At 43.9% G+C, this 19,319-nt stretch overlaps 1 protein-coding gene across 1 annotated transcript; it reads right to left on the bottom strand.

The window, feature by feature from the left end:
- Positions 1-12,999: 12,999 nt before the first annotated feature.
- Positions 13,000-18,234, bottom strand: HHEX (hematopoietically expressed homeobox). The gene is made up of 4 exons (XM_012659691.1): positions 17,808-18,234; positions 15,566-15,744; positions 15,284-15,334; positions 13,000-13,466 (listed from the first exon to the last, which is right to left on the bottom strand). Exons 1-4 carry the CDS (start codon positions 18,169-18,171, stop codon positions 13,245-13,247), a joined length of 816 nt encoding a protein of 271 aa, XP_012515145.1. The 5' UTR covers positions 18,172-18,234; the 3' UTR covers positions 13,000-13,244.
- Positions 18,235-19,319: the final 1,085 nt, after the last annotated feature.

The raw sequence follows: 19,319 nt of genomic DNA, 5'->3' as shown, positions 1-19,319 counted from the left end.
ATCATTAGTCATTAGGAAAATGCAAATCAAAACCACAATGAGATACTACTTCATACGAATGAGGATAGCTATAATATTTTTTTAAAGGAAAATAACAATTGGTGAGGATGAAGAAATTAGAATCCTAGTACACTGCCGGTAAGAACGTGAAATGGTGCAGCCATGATGGAAAACAGCATGGTAGTTCCTTAAAAAGTTAAATACAGAATTAGCATATGACCCAGGAATTTCACTCGTAGACATATACCCAAAATAACTGAAAACAGGCACTCACATAAATACTTGTACACACATGTTCATAACAACACCATTCACAACAGCCAAAAGTCCATTAACTAACAGCCAAATGTCCATCAACTAACAAATGGATAAACAAACCGTGGTATATTTATACCATGAATTATATTATCTATCCATGAAGTACTGATACATGCTACAATGTGTGTGAGTGAGCCTCAAAAGCATTGTACTAACGTTTTAGAAAGTAGACACAAAAGATCACATATTGTATTATTCCATTTATGTAAAATATCCAGAATAGGTAAACTTACACAGAAAGCAGATTGCTGGTTGCCAAGGGCTAGGGGGAAGACAGCACGGGAAGTGACTGCTTAGTGGGCATAGGGTTTCATTTGGGAGGGATGGAAATGTTTTGGAACAAAATAATGGTGGTGGTTGCACAACATTGTGAAATTATTAAATGCCACTTAATTGTTTGCTTTAAAATGGTTAATTTTATGTTTTGTAAATTTCACTGCAATAAATTTAAAATTTTTTAATAAATATGTATTATACGAAGAAAATATTTAACTTTACTGAGGACATTAAAGTTTTGAAAAAATGGAAAAAATATAATTCTCCAGTAAGTGTTAGCTATCTTTTTAATCTAAGATGTTTTCTAATACAACACTGAAGAAGTATACTGCAATCTGAAATATAAATCGCCTGCAGGGCATAAAGAAGATATTATTACATTTGACTACACAAAAATTTCCTGTTTTTCTGTATATGCACATTTTTAAATAACTTAGAAACATTTTTGCAATAAATAAGGCAAAAAGTTCATATCTTCCAACATAAATCATTCATATAAATCCATAAGAAGAGAACTAAGAAACAAGGCCAGGCATGGTGACACCTGCCTGTAGTCCCAGCTACTCAAGAGGCTAAAGCAAGAGGATCGCTTGAGCTCTGGAGTTTGAGGTTGCTGTGAGCTGCATTCCAGCCTGAGCAACAAAGCACGACCCTGTGCTTAAAAAAAAAAGTGGGTTAAAAAAAAAACTAAGACATAAAAGATAATATGCCAAAAAGAAAAAGAAATTAAGAGTTAGCATATTAAAAAATTCAACTTTATTAAGTCATTGATAAATTTTTTTTAAAAAATTCAACTTTGGTAGTAATAAAAGAAATAAAATGTAAAACTAAAATACTGTATATCATCCTTCTCCTACACAATTAAGAAAGATTAGAAAAAAGCATTCCTATTGGTGAAAGTATAGAGAAATAAGCCTTGTTCTCCACTGATGTGAATTGATAGAACTTTCCCAAGTAATTTCACAATATTTATTAAACATCCATCCCTTTGGCTCAATGACTCATTTTCTATGAATATACTACAGAGAACATTAGACTGAAATGGAGGCAAATAGTGCTCATTTTAGAAAATTTTATCACAAGAAAACAACATTAACTCAACAAGAGAATTTAAGAAGTATGGCATCGCTGCATAAGAATACCTCATGCACGTATATTTCCACCACAATTAAATGATAAACGTTCAAGGTGATGGCTATGCTAATTACCCTGATTTGATCATTACACAGTGTATACATGTATCTTAACATCACATTGTATCCCACAAATATGTACAATTAGTATGTGTCAATTAAAAATTTAAAAATTATACATTATGCAACCATTGAAATGTTATAAAAGAACATATTCACATTTATTTAAAAATATTAAATTTTTAAAAACAGGGAACAAAATTCCGTGTTTAGTATTGTCTCAATTACAATAAAATATAGAGAGTGAATTGACAATATCTATCTAGATAAAAAATGCACATATCACAATTCCACTTCTAGGAATTTGTCCTAGATATGTCAGAGCAGAAACCAGATGTACACAAGATGTTTATGGTATCGTTGTTTGTGACAGCAAAAGGCCGCAAACAACCTAAATGTACATCCAATCAGTTAGGATTCAGACATAAAATGAAATGCAACCCAGCCAGCCAAAAAGAAAACAAAAAGAAAAAGAAAAAGAAAATCTTCATCTTTACTGATAAGGGACAATCTAAGATCTATTGCTAAGTGAAAAAACCAAGATATAGAAAAGAATGTACAGTCCACTGTGGTTTGTATTGAGGAGAAGGAAATATTTACAAATGTGCTTGTGTATGTATAGACCATTGCAGGAAGAACACCAAAGAAATCAGTAAGAGGTCGCCTCTGACAGGGAACTAGCTGTCCAGAGGGTAGTGTAGGATGGGAGGGACACTTACGTTTTACTACAGGATGTCCCCAAAGTCTCCACACAAAGGAAAAATTTTGTAATGAATATTTTGTAAATAAAAGTACATTTAGTTACAATTTCCAATTTTCCCTATTGTGTGACCTTTTGTATTATATACATTTTTAACTATGTTCTAACTGTTTGAAAATAATTTTAAGATGAAAAAATATCAAAATTTAAAAATATATATCTAAGCATGGGGGAAACAACGAAAGGAAATGTCCTAAAGTTTCCGTAGACTTTAATTCCTAAATGGTGAGATTATGAATTCTTGTTTTCTTCTATACTCTTTTGTTTTTCAAATATTTCACATTGAGGATGTATCATTTTCATAACCAAGAAAAATTACTGTGATTTTAGATAGATGATAGATAGATATTAATAAATAGAGCAGGTCTGCTACAGTCCACTGAAGCCTCTTAATCCTTACGTAACTGAAATAGCCCTCATCTACAAGGCGAATAATAGAAAGCAAACAGTTTTAATTCTAGTAATAAAAACTGAAAACAACATTGAATCAAAACTACCCTTAGGTGGTAGAAGGGTCTCCGAAGATTCTCAGGTATTTCTCAGCCTTTTTCCTAATTTTTACTTCAAGGATTATAATTTTTCTTTTCCTTGAACAGGCATTTTACTGATCCAATCTGACACTTCTCAACTTTACTTAAATGATTTTCTTGGCTCCCAACGAACGAAAGAGAAAGGGGAGAAAAGAAAAGGCAAATAAGGGTGATTCTCCCAAGGTGACCCGGCAGGGCTGGAAGAGCAAGAGGACAGAGGCAAACAGGCAGACCACAGACCTGCCCCAGGGTGAGGCCACCTGGGTGAAACCAGGGGACATGGGCAGACGCACAGCCTGGATGGGAAAGGAAGGAAATGGTGTGGAAGAGATCACAGTCCTGAATGTGGGCTGCCAGATAATGCCATTTATTCAGGACACTTGGGATTGTTATTTGAACCACACTGTGTTTGATGACGGCCTTGGGAGGCAAAGTGGGCATAGGAGTCCCACGATGGAACTGAGGGGAGAAGAGGAGGGGAAATGCTGTACACAGGGCCCGCCTCAGTTGGTTACCTATAACTTTGGAATGTCCACATGTCATGAAATATTTTGCTGTGGATTGTTCAGTTAAAAGCTTATGCAAAGATGAACTCAAGAAACTTAAACAGTATGGAATTACTATATAGCGAGCAAATCATAATTATGCTTGGGATAGAAATAGGTTCATCTTTTTTGGAAAATCCAAGGATGTTTTCTCTGGTATTCAAAGTTATGTGACTGTGTCTTACTCAAATCCCTTATGCTTCTCATGTAGCACCTGCCACATAGTAGGTGCTCAATAAATGATTTCTGAATGAATGCTTGAATTAATTTAATAATTTGGTAGAAGAATTATAATCAACGTTAGTATTCACTTAAACAACCTATTATTTGCTTAGAACTATATGGACAGCTGGGAACTGCTAGAAATGCTTCTAGAAGAACACTTCCCTAGGGTGAGCTTTCATAGGCTTTGATAAAGATTGAGTCTTGATTCAACCTTGAACTGACCATAAGAATAAGATGAAGCCCTGCTCAGGAAGTGAACACCAGAGGGCCTGTAAAGTACAAGACTCCTTGCACCCCTCAACACATCGAACACATAATCACTAAAATTTAGAAGACTAATGTGTTGCTTAGAAAGGTACAGAACAGAAGAATATAGCATCTTAGTGTTAAGTGCAACATTAAAGATGACCTAGTGCAAGCATCTCATTTTATGAGGAAACAGATTCAGAGAGGGTAAATGATATGCCCAAAGTCACGCAGCTACTTAACAGTGAATCTAGGAATAAAATCCAAGCCACCATTCCATACCAGCTTTCTAATTATAAACTGCAAAGTAACAGGAAAATAAAAGAGGAATAGAATACAAACTAAATTCCTAAAATTACTGAATTAAAATACTTTAACTACAGAGAGACTACGTCCAGAATTAAAATAATTTTGAGGTTCTTTCTCTGCTCACTTGACTCCTTACTTAGCTTTCTTTTCATGAACATGTAACAACATGAACTAATCAATTGCATACAGTTGTCTGTAGATTTTTTAAAAATTTAACCCCGCTGACTGGTAAAAATAAGTAGTAGCTTAGTTATTGATATTCCCAGTGCTCCCGATACGTGAATGGTTGCAGTAATTTGTTTCTTCACAGCCTGATGGCCCTGGTCTTTCTGCTTTCTCTCCTTCTGTGCACCCAGAAGTCTCAGAATAACATATTATGGATTATGCCTTTTGAAAAAATAAGTATCTGGTTTTAAAATGTGAACAGTGTTATTGCTTTCAACTGTTTGTACATTTTGTGGTATGGTTTTTATATTTAGGTGTATTAAAGTAACGTGAAAATTCATATAATTGACTACTATACAGCAATAAGGATGAGCAAACATCATCACACAATACCATGGATGGATTTTACCAACAACAAAAAAAAAACTAAAGAAATGGGAGGCAAAAGAGAAAATACTGTGTGATTTTATTTTTATAAAGGTCAAAAATCAGCAAATGATTCTGCACTGCTTGGACTCAGGTTAGTGGTGTCCCTTGGGGTGGGGACAGGGATAGTGACCTAGAGGGGACATTAAGGGGGCTTCTAGGGATCTGGTAATATTCTATTTCATGATATAGATTCCAGTTACATGGTGTATTCATTTTCTGAGCTGTATACCTACGATGTGTGAACTTTTTTTTTCTGTATATTATACTTTAGTAAGAAGTTTCCTGCCAGGCATGGTGGCTCACCCCTGTAATCCCAGCGCTTTGGGAGGATGAGGCAGGAGGATCACTTGAGACCAGGAGTTCGAATCCAGCCAGGGCAACATAGCGAGACCCTGTCCCAATAAAAGTAAAAAATTAATCAGCCATGATGGCTTTCACCTGTAGTCCCAGTTACTCAGGAGGCTAAGGCAAGAGGATCCTTTGAGCCCAGGAGTTCGAGGTTGCAATGAGCTATAAATCGAGCCACTGCACTCCAGCCTGGGCAACAAAGTAAGACCTTGTCTCATAAAAAAATAAAAAGTTTCCTGAAAAATAAAATCAACAAATCCACTTTTAAAAACAATTTCATTTGTTAAAAAAAAACATATCTTGTAAACATGATGCTTTAAAAAAACTTTTTGAAAAATAAAACATCATGATGTAATAAAATAAAAACATAAGTATATTTCAGCACCCTATGTTTAGACAGGATGAATAATACGGAATAATGGCTAAAATTCAGAACAGTATATACCAGAAATGGCATGCTTAAATTCTCTGGTCACCATTAACATTGTGTTTTTCTTAATACCCGAAATAACATCTAAACAAGGGGCAGCTGCTTCAGGCAAAATGGTATTTAGGTGATTTTAAAGACCTTAATGAGATCAGGTAATTGCTTGGTGAAGCTAAAAATTTTACCTTCAATTAACTAATCGACAGCACCATACATCATCATAACCATCTCACTCTCTTCCACCTACGTCCCATCAGGTCAATACATGGGAGGCAGGTGTCTAAGAAACCACTTCCTCTGGACGTCTGAACCTACACTGAGGGGCCATTTTTCACACATTTATTGAATTAGGCTAGCCTAATCTACAATTAATGGAAAGTATGTTATAATGCAGATTCCATAAGCAGCTAAGGAAAGCTAAAACTTTGAATCAGTCAGTATGTGAAACAAATACACTTTATGTTCCTTCTGCATTTGTTTCTTTGCAATTCACGAATCACTTTCAGAAATCATTGTAAAATATTTGGGTTTCCTGCTTCCATTTGCTAAATGGATGATGCTGATAAAAATAGTAATAATCACAGGCTGCCCCGAATGGTGTCATTTTTTATCAGGAAACTAGGTACATTTTCAGTAAACTATGTATGTTTTCTCGATTGAAATTGAGAAGTGTGAACTGGAAATTGAATGAAATTGCCAAGACTGAAGGGGAAAATGGCCAATATAAACCACAGAAGCACTTCCTCTTAAAATTTATGTCGGTGAAAAGAGGGGGGAGAACATCTTCTTTGAGTGCTTGTTTAGGCTTAAGCAGACCTAAACATGTCCTCTCCTCACCAGTGGCCCAAGCTGGCACTGACCCTCTCTCTCTAGCACTTGAGGCCCCTACCCACTGTGCTCTCTGCTACACTCCTGGAGCTATCCAGGCAAGCTGTGTTTCTGGTGGCCAAGAAATAGGAAATACGAGAGCGCAGGGCTTGGGGAGAGGGGGAAATGTCTCTCCTCTCCTTTGGGGAGGGCACATGGCTTTCACTTTCATTCTGTAGTACAGTATTTATTAAAAGCTTACTGTACGCCAGACACAATGCTAGATGCTAGGGACACAACGCCAAGCCACTGCACTGCTACGCTGAGAGTCCCTTGTGGAACATGCATCAGTGGGTCAGACAAAAAATAAATATGATAATATAAAACAGTTTATGTAATTGGGACACCAAATCACATGCACCAGAGGCAAACATTTTTTTAAACATCTTGAAAGATAGAACGTATATTTTATAATGCTCATTTCCCCAGGAGATTCAGGGAGAAATGGTGCCCAGTCAATTTATTAGTTTCCTAGTATAATAAAATAATATGGTACATGCACAGAAATTGCCTACTCCCTGTATTGTATGGTAATCCATTTGTGCTACATACACAGAAATTGCCTACCCCCTATATTGTATTATAATCCCTTCCAGATTTAATGCTAGACTTGAATTAAGGCAAAAGATTAAGACGAACAAAAAACCTCAAATCTCTTCTTACAGCTAGAATTAGACATAACTTGCTAACTTCTCAAGGGTGCAACAGATGAAATGAGGAAGTACCTATTACAGCATTGACTGGTATAAGTAATTGAGGTCTTAGGTTTAACTTCTCGGTGACGGTTTCCTTATCTGGAAAATGGAGCCAATAACATTATCTACCTCACAGGGCCACTGTGAGGATTAAATGATATAAAGCAGGTGAAAGACTGACATAATGTTTAGCACATAGTAAGCACTCGATAATATATGTTCATTTATTCATTTAACGCATAGCTACTGAGCACCTAGTATGTGTCAGGCTGGAGATATACTGCAGCGAATAAAACAGACAAAAATCCCTACCCTCACGGCATTAAAGGTCAATGGGGGAGACAAATAATACATAAATCAGCAAAAGTATTCTATCCAATTGTAATGAGTGAAATAGAGACCAGTAAATTGCAGGCAGGGAGAGGGAAGAAGGAATTGCGTTGTAAATAGGATGGCTCAGGAAGGCCAAGTCTGACAGAGGAGAGGGAGGGAGCCATGAGGTTATCTGGGGCAAAGAGAGTTCCAGATAGAGGAAACTGCCAATGCAAAAACAAAAAGCAGCAAGGAGACCTGTGCTGGATAGGGAGAATATAGGTCTACCATCCCTCATCCAAAATTCTGAAATCCAAAACCTCTGAAGAGTCCGGTCATACTTACTCTCTGTCCTCTTTCACCTGCAAGTCTGTGTACTGGATCATCCCTCCCCCGGAGGAGCACTCCATTGCCTTTTCTCTGGATAGAGGCCCTGGCCGACGCTGCCATCGCAAAATCCTGTGCCCACGCGTATCGCAGCATCTCGGTCAGCTCCCACACGCCCCAGTGCAAGTTCCTGGCCCGGAGAGACACCGGGATTATTACTCTTCTATTAATGTCATTATTATGGCTTAACTGGGTCAAAAACAAAAACCTGTCCCTAAAGGGATGGGACCAGCGTATTAGGACTCCAGCAAATCTCCCTCAAAAATTTCTATAAATTTGAAGAGAATCTTGGCCCCAAGAGTGACGTCTAACAAGTTGAGATTAGCCCTCTTCTGTTCTTAAAGGGAAGTAAACTGAATGAGGATGAGGAATCCTGAGAGAAAAGGAGAAAGGGAATGAATAAAAAGAAGGAAAAGTGGAGAGGAAGGATGGAAGGGCATAAATCATAAAAGAAAAATATCCACGAGGTTATGGGCATCTCCCTTCCTGCAAGTATCTCTGAATGGGAGGGGAGGAGACTCTACCGTTAACTCTTCCCTGCTCTTGTTCATTTGAAAAGTAGTCCTTGGAGAGTGCTGAGATTTTGAAGACTTAAGATTTTTCAATGATACCAAACTCCCTTCCAAATTAAAAAGGAATCTAATGAATGGTTGGAAAAATCCTAATTAAAAAAAATTTTTTTAATGGGAAGTGGCCTTATTGGCTTTCATCTGGAAAACCGTCTGAAATAAACTGACAGTAAATTTCTTTCTTTTTTTTTTTTTCAGTAGCTACACAGGAAAGTGTTGGGCCGCCTCTCAGCGACCGCCGCCGGATGCTCCAAACTCAAGATCCTCCGCAGACAGGAAACGCTTTGCCAGCTCCAAGGTCCCCTCGCGCTGCCCCCTTTATTGTCTGGAGGGACTTGTGTACACTGACTGAAGAGGTTTCCCGCTTGCAACTGCGAATCAAAGAGCTGTCTCGAAAGAAGAGACTCATCGGGACTTTCTAGCTTTTCTGGCCAACACTTGGCGCCAACTGTGTGCCAGGCATTGATGCCTCCTCTCAGGTGAGCCTCCCGCCACTCTAGGAACTGAGGCTGAGTGGGAATGCACGTTTCGGTTTCCCGCGGCCCCCAACCAGCAAGGGAGGAGCAGGAGATGCCATTTGCCTTACCGCCAGCCCTGCTCGCACTCACCGATGGGGTAATTCTGTTGAGAGAGGGGTCCCCACAGCCACATCTGAAGAGGTAGCTGCTCTTCTATAGACCTGGGATCTCAGATATTTGGGTGGGTGGGAGGAGTCTCCAAAGTGCTTCTTATTTGGATTTAAGAACAATACCAAAAAAAAATGTATCACGGGACAAAGTCTGATTAAATTTGCAAAGAGTCCAGCTAGGATGTCAGAAAACCCCAATGGGGAATAAAAAGTAAATGTCAGTACAACATGTGATTATTCAGACTACAGGATACCGAACTCCTAACCATTTAGAAGCATCCTGGGGGATTGGTTTTCCACCTTCTGTCCCCTGTTGTCAGTAGTCACATAAATATCCCCCCAATCACAGATTAAAAGGATCATTGATTATTAGATCTTAAAGAAAAATCAAAAGGGTGAGCTTTTGAGTTCATGTCATCTTCCACTTGGCAATGGGAATTTCGGTAAATGCATTCTGTCCCCAGAAAAATGCATTCCCCCAAGTCCAAATAAGTTTTGAATCCCTGTCCTGCCCCATTAACTAAGATGAATATTCACAGTAATGAAACCACAAAAAAAGAAGCTTGTCAGAAATGTTGAAAGAGAATAGGTACTTTCACTATCAGAGATGGTTTCCTCTTTTCCCATAAGATGTCTTATCGGCTTTCACCCTGAGAAAACCATAAAAAGTCAAAAATGTTATGCAATAGTTCTCTAAATAAAATACTACAGAGCAGGCTAGTCATCCCTAAAATTGATGTTGTTTAAAGAGTCAAAGTACATCATCCAACAAAATCAATATCCTATTAAGTTAGAAAGGATTCTGAATATCAAAGACCAACGAACTGAATAACTTAAAGTATAAGTACATGACCCAGGGGATTAATCACACACTGTCATGGTGAAATTAGGGCAATTCTTCCAATCATTAACGTTTTGCTTACAAAAATGTGCTTTTCTGTTTGTCTTTCTGCTAAATGATAACCGTTTTCAAGTTGAATCTCCTGATAAAAAGAGTTAAAAACAAGACAGGAGTTGTGCTGTAAAGGTCATACATGCTGCTTCAACATGAAATAGCCAAAAGACAAACAAATGAAAAATGCCTGGATTGTAAGAAGAATTTGTAAATATTCATTGGCAATCTGCAATGGGACACTTTAGGAAAGTTAATGCCCACCTGTGTCCTGAGAATACTGTACCTCCTCCAGTTAACACGCTCTTGATTCTTAAGGACATGTTTGGATTTGGAATATAAGCCACTTGAAAAGAGTTAGGATAAACTTTAAATTGGAAAACAGCCTGGTTTCAGGGAGTTGTCTGCTTTAAAAGAAGATTTCATCCCTCAAGTTTTCTAATGTCAATCAATACATAAGCCTGTATTTCTCTGCTTAATAGTCATGATACAGTTACTCTCAAGAATAAACATTAACCAGGGGTTATCTCCAGAAGCAAAACACACACAGATTTCAGGATTACTTTGATTCAATGTTAGGTCCACAAGCTTCTCATTCTCTAAAAATCTGATAGAAACAGTCCCATTTTCAGACGAGACTGATTATGGCCTTTGAAGCCTTGATGTAACCTGTTAGGCAGGGTCTGGAGCTTGGACCCTGCAGCTGATGGGAAGGGAAATTCTCCCACTGGATGGCCACTTTGGGCACCAACATTGAGTAGACATAAGGAGACATGCGGAGAAGGCAGAACAATAAAGACAAAGAGCAGGAACTGAGCTGGGAATTCAGAAGCTGGAAGGGGCCATGGACATAGATCAACTACTAGACCATCTTCATAGTACAGATGAGAGAATTGAGGCCAAGAACTAAAACTCCAATCCAAATTGTCAAACTTCCAGGTCTATCCACACCTCTCTGCTTAAGGACCAGTACTAATTTTCTCAGAAATCTAAATTCACCTGTAATTCCAGGGGCCTTCTTGGAATCTAAGGAAGTAGAATATGACAAACTCCTGAGCGCAATGACTTTTCACTCCATGTTTGTCTGGGGAGCCACAGCCCTGGTCTGCCAGGCCAGGGGTGTGGTCATTCCTTCACAGGCCCTGTCTGGAATTAGAGGCCTCCCTGGAGGCCAAGGCAAGAGGGAGAGATTTCTGGGCCTTTCCCCCAACAGGTCTCTGTCATTGTTTTCCTGGAATGTCAGAGACCTGTTGGCTCGCCTAAGTAATAAGCAGTTGGATACAGGCTGGCAATACCCCTCAGCCCCACACCAACGTCATCTCAGCTCTCTCCTCCTACTGCTTCTTTGACCCTGGGCCTTCCTCTGCTCAGCCACCAGACCTCACTTCCCACCACCACCCTAGAGAGGCGCTGTCCCTCTGCTCTCCCTCACTTTTCCTCCCTCTCAGCCCTGCAGGTGGGATGGGAGGGAGGAGTGCTGGTCCCGTCTGCTTCTTCCACACAACAGCACTTACATCAGTGCTTCTCAAAGCACTGGTCACCGGACCAGCAGCTTTGGTATCGCCTCAGCACTTGTTCGAAATGCAAATTCCCCGTCCCAGCCCAGACCGACCAAAATCAGAACTCTAGGAACCGGGCGGGCAATGCTTTCAACAAGCCCTGCAGGTGATTCTGAAGCTCGCTGAGCTCGAGAACCACTGTCTTAGCGCGAACTATCTCCCCGCTCCTCCCTGCCGGGGTCCCCCATCCCCCCATGCGGATCCCCCCGGCCCGGGCCCCGCCGCGCGGAGCCGGCTCCTGAGCCTCGGCCACCGAGGTATGACGCGGTGTTGACTCACGCCGGTCAAGGACGGCGGCCCGGGCCAGCGCGGCGGCCGAGGCGAATCGATGGGGCCCTGGGGGCCCCGCGCTCTGCGGCGCAGCCGGCCTCCGCCCGGGCTCCTCCCGCCGCCTGGCACGCCCGGGGCTCGAACCTGCCCGGCTCGGGGTCCGCCCCCGAGCCCCACACACCCAGCCCCGCCCCACCCCGGCGAAGGCCCCAGTCCACGCTCCAGCCGCCCACCCGCCGCCGCGCCCAGAACCGGGCTCCCGGGGCCCGAGAGCAAGAGCCCCAGCGAGATCCGGCGCGCAGCACCGCGCCAGGCACCCAGGAGGCGCGTTAGGAAAAGAGGTGTCAGGATTTTTAAAAATCAAAGAATGAGACGTCCGACGAGGTCAGTCGTCCCACGGACGGATTTATTTTATAGACAAATTACTCATTTAAAAAAAATTGGCCATTTTTTTGTACAGGGAACAATTCTATTTACACACGTTATAAACATTGAGATAAAGCACAATATCTACACTCTACTTACATTTAATTAGCCTGCGACTTCTAGTTCATCTGAGATTAATTTTAGTCACCGATGAGTCAGTTTCTCCGCTGGGACTGTACTATCCCCTTAACACCTTGGTCAAACAGGTACTAAGTGATAGTGCGAAACAAGCATGTAAGATTCTTATCGTCTCTCTCTAGCCCCTCATCTGTCCCTCTGACAAAAAGAATACGTATCCCCAATTCGAGAGCTCTGAAATGGTTTTGGATTTAAGGCAACAATGTAAGAGTGTCATAAAACTAAAGAATGTTTCCTTTTAAAATATTCCAAGGCGGCCTGAAATGTGGGCCCCTTTTCCAAGGCATACCTCTGGATTTGAGGTGCCCCTTTGTTTTTCCATTAAGTGAGATGTAGATACAGATTATAGAAAAGTCATTTGAGAAGATCCTATTAAAACCTTTAAAGTTATAATTTAAAATTTAACAACAGTTCAAAATTACTTTTTATAAATAGAAATAACAACTTACTTTTTTAAAAAGGGGGTGAATTTAACCACTGTGAATAAAAGTCGCTTTATTCAAGTGACACGGAGGCTTTGTTAAAAAAAAAAAAAGTCACTTTATCAAAACAACCTAAAGTCAAAATTAAAGTTTCAATGTGGGTTTCTTAATTACCCAGTACACCAAATATTTTAGGTTTCCAGAATATCAGAAAATTAGTTCCCTTTCTCATATAGTTTTCCAGTTCTTCTATGAAGATTTTCTGCAGCAAAATGTCATTCCCAAGTCCAGGCGAATGCCAGTGGTCATCATCCAGCATTAAAATAGCCTTTATCGCCTTCAATGTCCACTTCCTGATCTGAATCCTCTGAAATCTCTGATTCAAGGTCTTCCTGGGAGGCAGGGGAGGGCGAACATTGAGAGCTATCCAAAGAAGCACCTTTATTCTGCTCACTGGGCAAGTCTTGCCTCTGGTCGCAGGGATTGTCCAAACTTTCCAGTTCTTCTTTTTTATTGCTTTGAGGGTTCTCCTGAATAAAAGGAAATGGAAATGGAGATTGGTAGGATCATGAAATACGGAGGTGAGAGGCATAAATCAAAATGTCTTTTCATCCTGCACAATCCTTTTAATTTTTAGTTTATCAAGTGTTTTCAGCTATAATCTTTTTATTCAGAAAATACATACTTGTGCTTCTTTCTCACTTTGGAAAAAGAGAAAAGTTCCTACCACATCAGAGAAAGATTAAACGCTTAGCAGGTAAGAATCAGTCATGAGTGTTAAGTATAAATGTATTATATCAATTGAACACCAATTCTGGTTATTTAACACAGACCCATTGTTTCAATATTCTTAAGCGTTTAAGGGGGAAAGAAAATCAGATCAGTACAGATATACCCTATCTTCATTCTTTAAATATTTTAAACCTTGCCAACTAACGGGTCTTGTAGACATTTTAAGAATAAGAATGCTAAATGGTGAATTAAAAAGAAAGTTTTCAAAATTATTAGAGTGTATCTTTTTTCATTCATTTTCTAGAATAATAATATAAACATCTACATGCAAAATCAGGGCAAAGAAAAAATGCAGAACTGGAATAATGTTGCCAACTGAGAAGGGAGACAATTAACTACAATTTACATAAAATCTGGGGTAAATTTCTAGAAAATATTCCCATAGTACATAGAAACCACTATTTTAAAAGTCCCATTTTACATAAACTAAAGTCAAGCCTTTGACCAAGAACCAAATGAGTCAGTGAATTTTTGATCCCGTGCTTGCCTAAAATGGACAGAAACACTACTTAGAATCATTAAAATATACTAAGTTTTTTTAAAAACAAGACTACAGAATAATATATTCACTAGGCATATAATTATGTAACAAATAGATGTACACGGTCAAAAATGGACAAGGAATCTGCAAATATTAAATTTTGTCACAGTAATGAAATTAGAGGAATTTTATTTTCTGTTTCAAAATGTTCTTTCTTGGGGATACCATCTTGTTTTTAATGAAAAACTAATCCTCAATAAATTTTAAAATCTACATTGCTTTAAATTTCCCCACTCATTGTTTTAAAATATGTTGTTATAAAATATATACATTGGCAAATGACAATTTAGAAACTGTCAGACAACTTTGGAGAACCATACTCAGAGTAGGACATCAAAAGTGAATCTTTAGCTTTACGTCAATAGAGCTTCTTTAAAAGCTGAATTATTGTTAGCCTTTACTTTTTATCACATGTTGCGTAACAAGGTCATTGGAAGAAAGACTGTTAGAAAGTTTAAGCTACTTTCCATACAGGCTTGGATATTTTCTCACATGTTTTATATTTCATTTTAGGAACTAGCATTAGATAGAAAATAATTTTTAAACTCTTTGATATTTAATTCTTCTAAAAAACAGTGCAAACAAGACTTAAAGGTGTTTGTTTCCTTATATTTACCCTTGAGTACTGCCTGGTTTTATTATGGCTGTGTAAATAAAAGAAACAATTTTCTCCCAAAGATAACTGCTTAAGTCATTTACTGTCAATTACTTTATCTTTCCTGCGTTAATTAGATAAACAACATATGGGATTTATAAAACAATTAGCTAGGAGTTTTACTAGCCAGTGTGTGAAAACCCAAGCATAACTGATATAGGAACTGCATTAGGTGCTTTTAGCATTACTGCCACCTGAGCAACTCATCCTGAATTTCAGCAAGACTATTTGCCTTTTTAATCAAGGTGAAGAGGTTAAATAGTCTCTCAAATGACTTTTGCATACAACCCATAACAGCCTCGCATTGAGATAACATGATAAAAATATTTATTTCCATAGAAACGGAACCATGTCCGTACCTGTTTTAGTCGTCTCCATTTAGCACGTCGATTCTGAAACCAGGTTTTCACCTGCAGAAAAGAGAGGAAGAAACATTTGCCACGAGCCCAGAATCCCGAGGGACTTGGGGATGAGGGGAGAAGCGGATGGGGGCTGTGGAGTCAAACAGCTCTCCACCCGGCTGGACAGCGCGTCGGGACGTGCCGGAGCGCACAGTGGTTCCTCGTCTCTCTTGGGCCTGGCGACCTCTGCCCCAGAAGCCTTTCCCCGGAAGAGGCCCCGGCCCCACGGGGAGCGCCCACCTGTCTCTCACTGAGCTGCAGCATCTTGGCCAGACGCTTCCTCTCGGGCGGGGAGAGGTATTTCTGGGTCTCAAACTTTTTCTCCAGCTCGATGGTCTGGTCGTTGGAGAACCTCACCTGGCCGCCTTTCCTCTTATGCAGAGGCCTCTGCAAGAAGGGGCTCCAAAGCAGCGGTTTGCCTGCGGGCAGGAAGAGGGGAAGTTAGCCCTGGCCCTGGGGTGGCCTGGCCAGACCCCAGACCTACCTGGCCCCGGAGTGACAAAGGGGGAGAGGGCCTGCAGGAGGCCACCCAACCAGACAGGTTCACATACACTGATCAACACATGGACCCAGCACGCTCCCACCAATATACACACATACCTGGAGACACAACACACACAAACACCCAGAGTCACACACCTACACTGCATATGCACACAGACCACCCTTGCACACTTACTGACACACACAAAATCATCACACCTATAGCTATTTACAAACACGCAAATCTTTTCATCCCTAAAAGAATGCCCACTACAGGCTAGGCTTAAAATACCATGACACTCTTTTACCAGCTCTCGAATTTATACTTTTTGCACCCCTAGGTCTTCCAAATACCCTGGTGTGTGCGTGCTGGGGAGGAGCGGGGCTGTTACCCTGCCAAGGCCTGGCTCCTCAGGAAGCACTTGGGCCTGGGCGCCCCCGCGAGGAGCCTCCAATCCTGGCCAGAGGGCGCTGCGGCCTCCTCTGATTTCACACCCGGCCCGCGGGGGCGGCCAGTTAAAGCCACCCCGTGGGCTATGGCAACATTTCCGTCAATGTGTTTCCTGTTGGTCTATCTCGAAAAACCCTTTGCTTCCTCCTGCGCGGTCCCAGCAGTAACCCAAGGAAACCCAGGGCGCGCTCTGTGAAAAGGTTCGCCCCAGGCCCGGCTCGGCAGAGGGTCCCGCTCCAGCCCTAACGGGCGATCAGGGCCATGCCGGGGCCGCTTGCAGCATGAAACCCTCGAGGCTGGAATAAAATTATAACTTAAAAAAAAAAAAAAGGAACTAAAAAATAATGCCCCCTCCAATGCCTCTAACGGTGAGAAGGGAAGGGGGAGGACTGAGCTAGAGGCTGCGTCATAATAATGATGATATTAAAATGTTAATTGTCTCCAGGGTCCCTACTGAAGCTGTCAATAACAGTTAATTTAAAACTCTGGAGGCGCCCCGTTTCCTTATTTACCCTAGGGCTTCAGACCCTGAAGGCGCCAAGGGTCGCCTACAGCGCGGATCACGGGTGACTTATTTGTTGTTAGGCCGCGCACTGACGGGACAAGCCCCGCAAGTACTAAATGCCCAGTGTGTCCGCGCTTCCCTTCCTAACTGGCGCCCAGGGTCTGCAGCTTCCTACTCCAAAGAGGTGTCTGTCCGTCCGTCCGTGCGTCCGCAGGCCTGCGCCTGAACGCTTTGAAAGCTAGCATTGTTTTTTCGAGATTTTGCTTGCGTCAGGCTTCAGACTGGTGCAAAACAGCCTCGAAAAAAAAAAAAAATAGGAAGCAACTGGTTATTTTAGCTGCCATAAGTCACATCCCACACAGAGGAAATGAACAATATCAGAAAAACGGATCCCGGCTATCAGAAGTCGAGTGTTTCCTGAATTTGTCTGTATTGAGGATGTCGATAAAATAATCAGCAGCGTGCACTACTCCGGGGGAAGGGTCTGCTTCATGCAGCCAGGAAAGCACTTAACAGCTTCTGAAACCAGATTTACTCCTATCGAGAACTCAAGGTTTCCTGTATGAACGGAAAGGGTCAGGCTCGTTCACTGCACAAGCTTGTTGAACCAGGTCCAGCCCCATAACCACCCGGGCCCGGCGGCTATCCCTGCCCCACAGGGGACGGCCCGGGGCGCCGCGACACCCCCTTCCCCGTCCCTCCCGCTACGGGGGCCCCACCCGGCGACACGCGCGGCCCGCGGCTGCCCTCGACCGCCAGACCCGGCGACGGCGCCCGAGGTCTCCCCGGCCCGCGCGCCCCGACGCCTGCAAGGTGCAGAAAAACCAATCTGAGTCACAGTGCGGTCAGCATCGGCCGCGCGCCGCCAGGGCCAGCGCCTCCCGACCCGCGCGCGCCCGAGAGCCGCTTTTCAATCGCTTTTGCCACAACTTTCTATTGCCTCCCCCTCCGCCCCCTCCGCCTCCCAGGCGCTGCCACCTGCCGGGTGGCGCCTTCCTCGCCGCTGCCCCGGCTCGGCCCCGCCGTGACCCCGGCCGCCTTACCCAGGGGGTCGTGGCGGAGCAGGGCGTGCGTGTAGTCATTCACCGTCCGCGGAAAGGGGTACAGAGGGCCCCCGAAGCCGCCGGGTCCGTAAGCGGCGGCCAGCGCGGCGGCGGAGTGGTGCGAGAAGGCGGGGTGGATCGGCGTGGGCTCGTACACCGGGGTCCGGTAGGAGGACACGAGGCTGGTGAAGGAGGAGTTGGGGGACGGCAGCGTGGGGGTGGGCGTGGGCGCGGCGGGCCCCCGGCCCAGGATGTCCTCAATGTAGAACGGCGTCGGGTGCGCGGGTTGCAGCAGCGGCGTGGGCGCATACAGCGGCACCCCAACGGCGCCCGCCGCCGCCGGCCCGGGGTGCGGGTACTGCATGGCTCCGCTGCGCTCCGGCCCCTCGGAGAGCTGCCGGCCCGCGCCGCGGCGCTACATTTATCCGCGCTCCGCGCTCCCGGCGATAGGCTCCGCCGGCCGCGGGGTGGGGCCGCGCTCGCTGGCCCCTTCCTGCCGCCCGGCCCTGCGGCCAATGGCGCGGGCCCCAGGAGCCGCCTCCCGCCCCCACTCCTAGCCCGCCCCGCCGGCCGAGCTCCCCGCCCCCGGGACGCACTCTCTCCCTGACTCCAGGGACCCTGCGCCCTGGTGCCTCGGCGCGGTCGCCTCTCGGTTCTCCAGGCACTCTGGCCGGGGACGCCCTCGAAGGAAGCCCGGGGCCTCGTCCGTCGGGGGAGGCGCGCGGAAAGCAGCAGCCTGGAGCGCGGACTCGAGCCGCCTAGCCCCAGCCGGGAGGCGCGTATGCCGAAGTGCGGGGGCACTGTCCAGGCCCGGGCCCAGGGTGGCGGCAGCCGGCCCTAGGCGAGAAGCAGCGGAGGGACTCGGCGGGCGCGGAGGGTGCTGGCAGGGCCGCGCCTTCGCCGACCTGAGAGGACCCTCCCTGCTTGGTGCGCTTTCTGGAGTAACGGTCGCACTGGCTGTTTCCCCAGGCGCCTCCCGAGCTCATAGCGGAGAATGCCCTGCGCTCCTAGGGCTGCTCCAAGGAGAAAGATCCACGACCCTTAGCTGCGTCCCAGAGGGGTGCGGACGACCAGAGTTCAGGTGCTCCAGACTCTTGGCCGCTCCCCCCCATTTCATTTGGGGACCCTGGACGCAGCCACTCCCCTGAGGATGCTGGCAGAAGCCACTCCGGACAGGAATTTAGGGGAGGCCCGGGTCCTACAGCACCGAGCAAAGGCTATGCAATCTTCAATCCAGTGGGAGCTGCTCCACGTCCGCTCTCTCCCCCCAGGGCCTGGGAGTCGCAGCTGCGTGCAGCCCGGTACCCGGTTTTGCACATGTTTTCTATTGAAGCCGTGGCGCTGGCTCGTGTGGCCTCCGCTCCGTGTGGCTCCACTCGCCTCCGGGGCAAGGGGGCATTTTCTTGATTGACGCCCTCCTGCGGTCGTCACACCTCGCGGTGAGCTGTTAAGGTCCTCCATTAATGGTGGAAATGGAAAGACTTCCCAGCTTTTTCTATTGAGAAATTAAAA

The sequence above is a fragment of the Propithecus coquereli genome, unplaced genomic scaffold (genome assembly GCF_000956105.1).
Source record: "Propithecus coquereli isolate 6110/MARCELLA unplaced genomic scaffold, Pcoq_1.0 Scaffold63, whole genome shotgun sequence".
Lineage (NCBI taxonomy): Eukaryota > Metazoa > Chordata > Mammalia > Primates > Indriidae > Propithecus > Propithecus coquereli.
This window is presented reverse-complemented; position numbering and strand designations above follow the sequence as displayed.

What these genes read in the sequence shown, in the direction of transcription:
- HHEX (XM_012659691.1), bottom strand. Translation starts at nt 18,171, where the DNA reads ATGCAGTACCCGCACCCCGGGCCGGCGGCGGCGGGCGCCGTTGGGGTG. An exon ending in GCTCCGCCACGACCCCCTGG is followed by an intron (nt 15,745 to 17,807) that starts GTAAGGCGGCCG and finishes TCCTGCCCGCAG; the next exon opens with GCAAACCGCTGCTTTGGAGC. An exon ending in TGCAGCTCAGTGAGAGACAG is followed by an intron (nt 15,335 to 15,565) that starts GTGGGCGCTCCC and finishes TCTTTTCTGCAG; the next exon opens with GTGAAAACCTGGTTTCAGAA.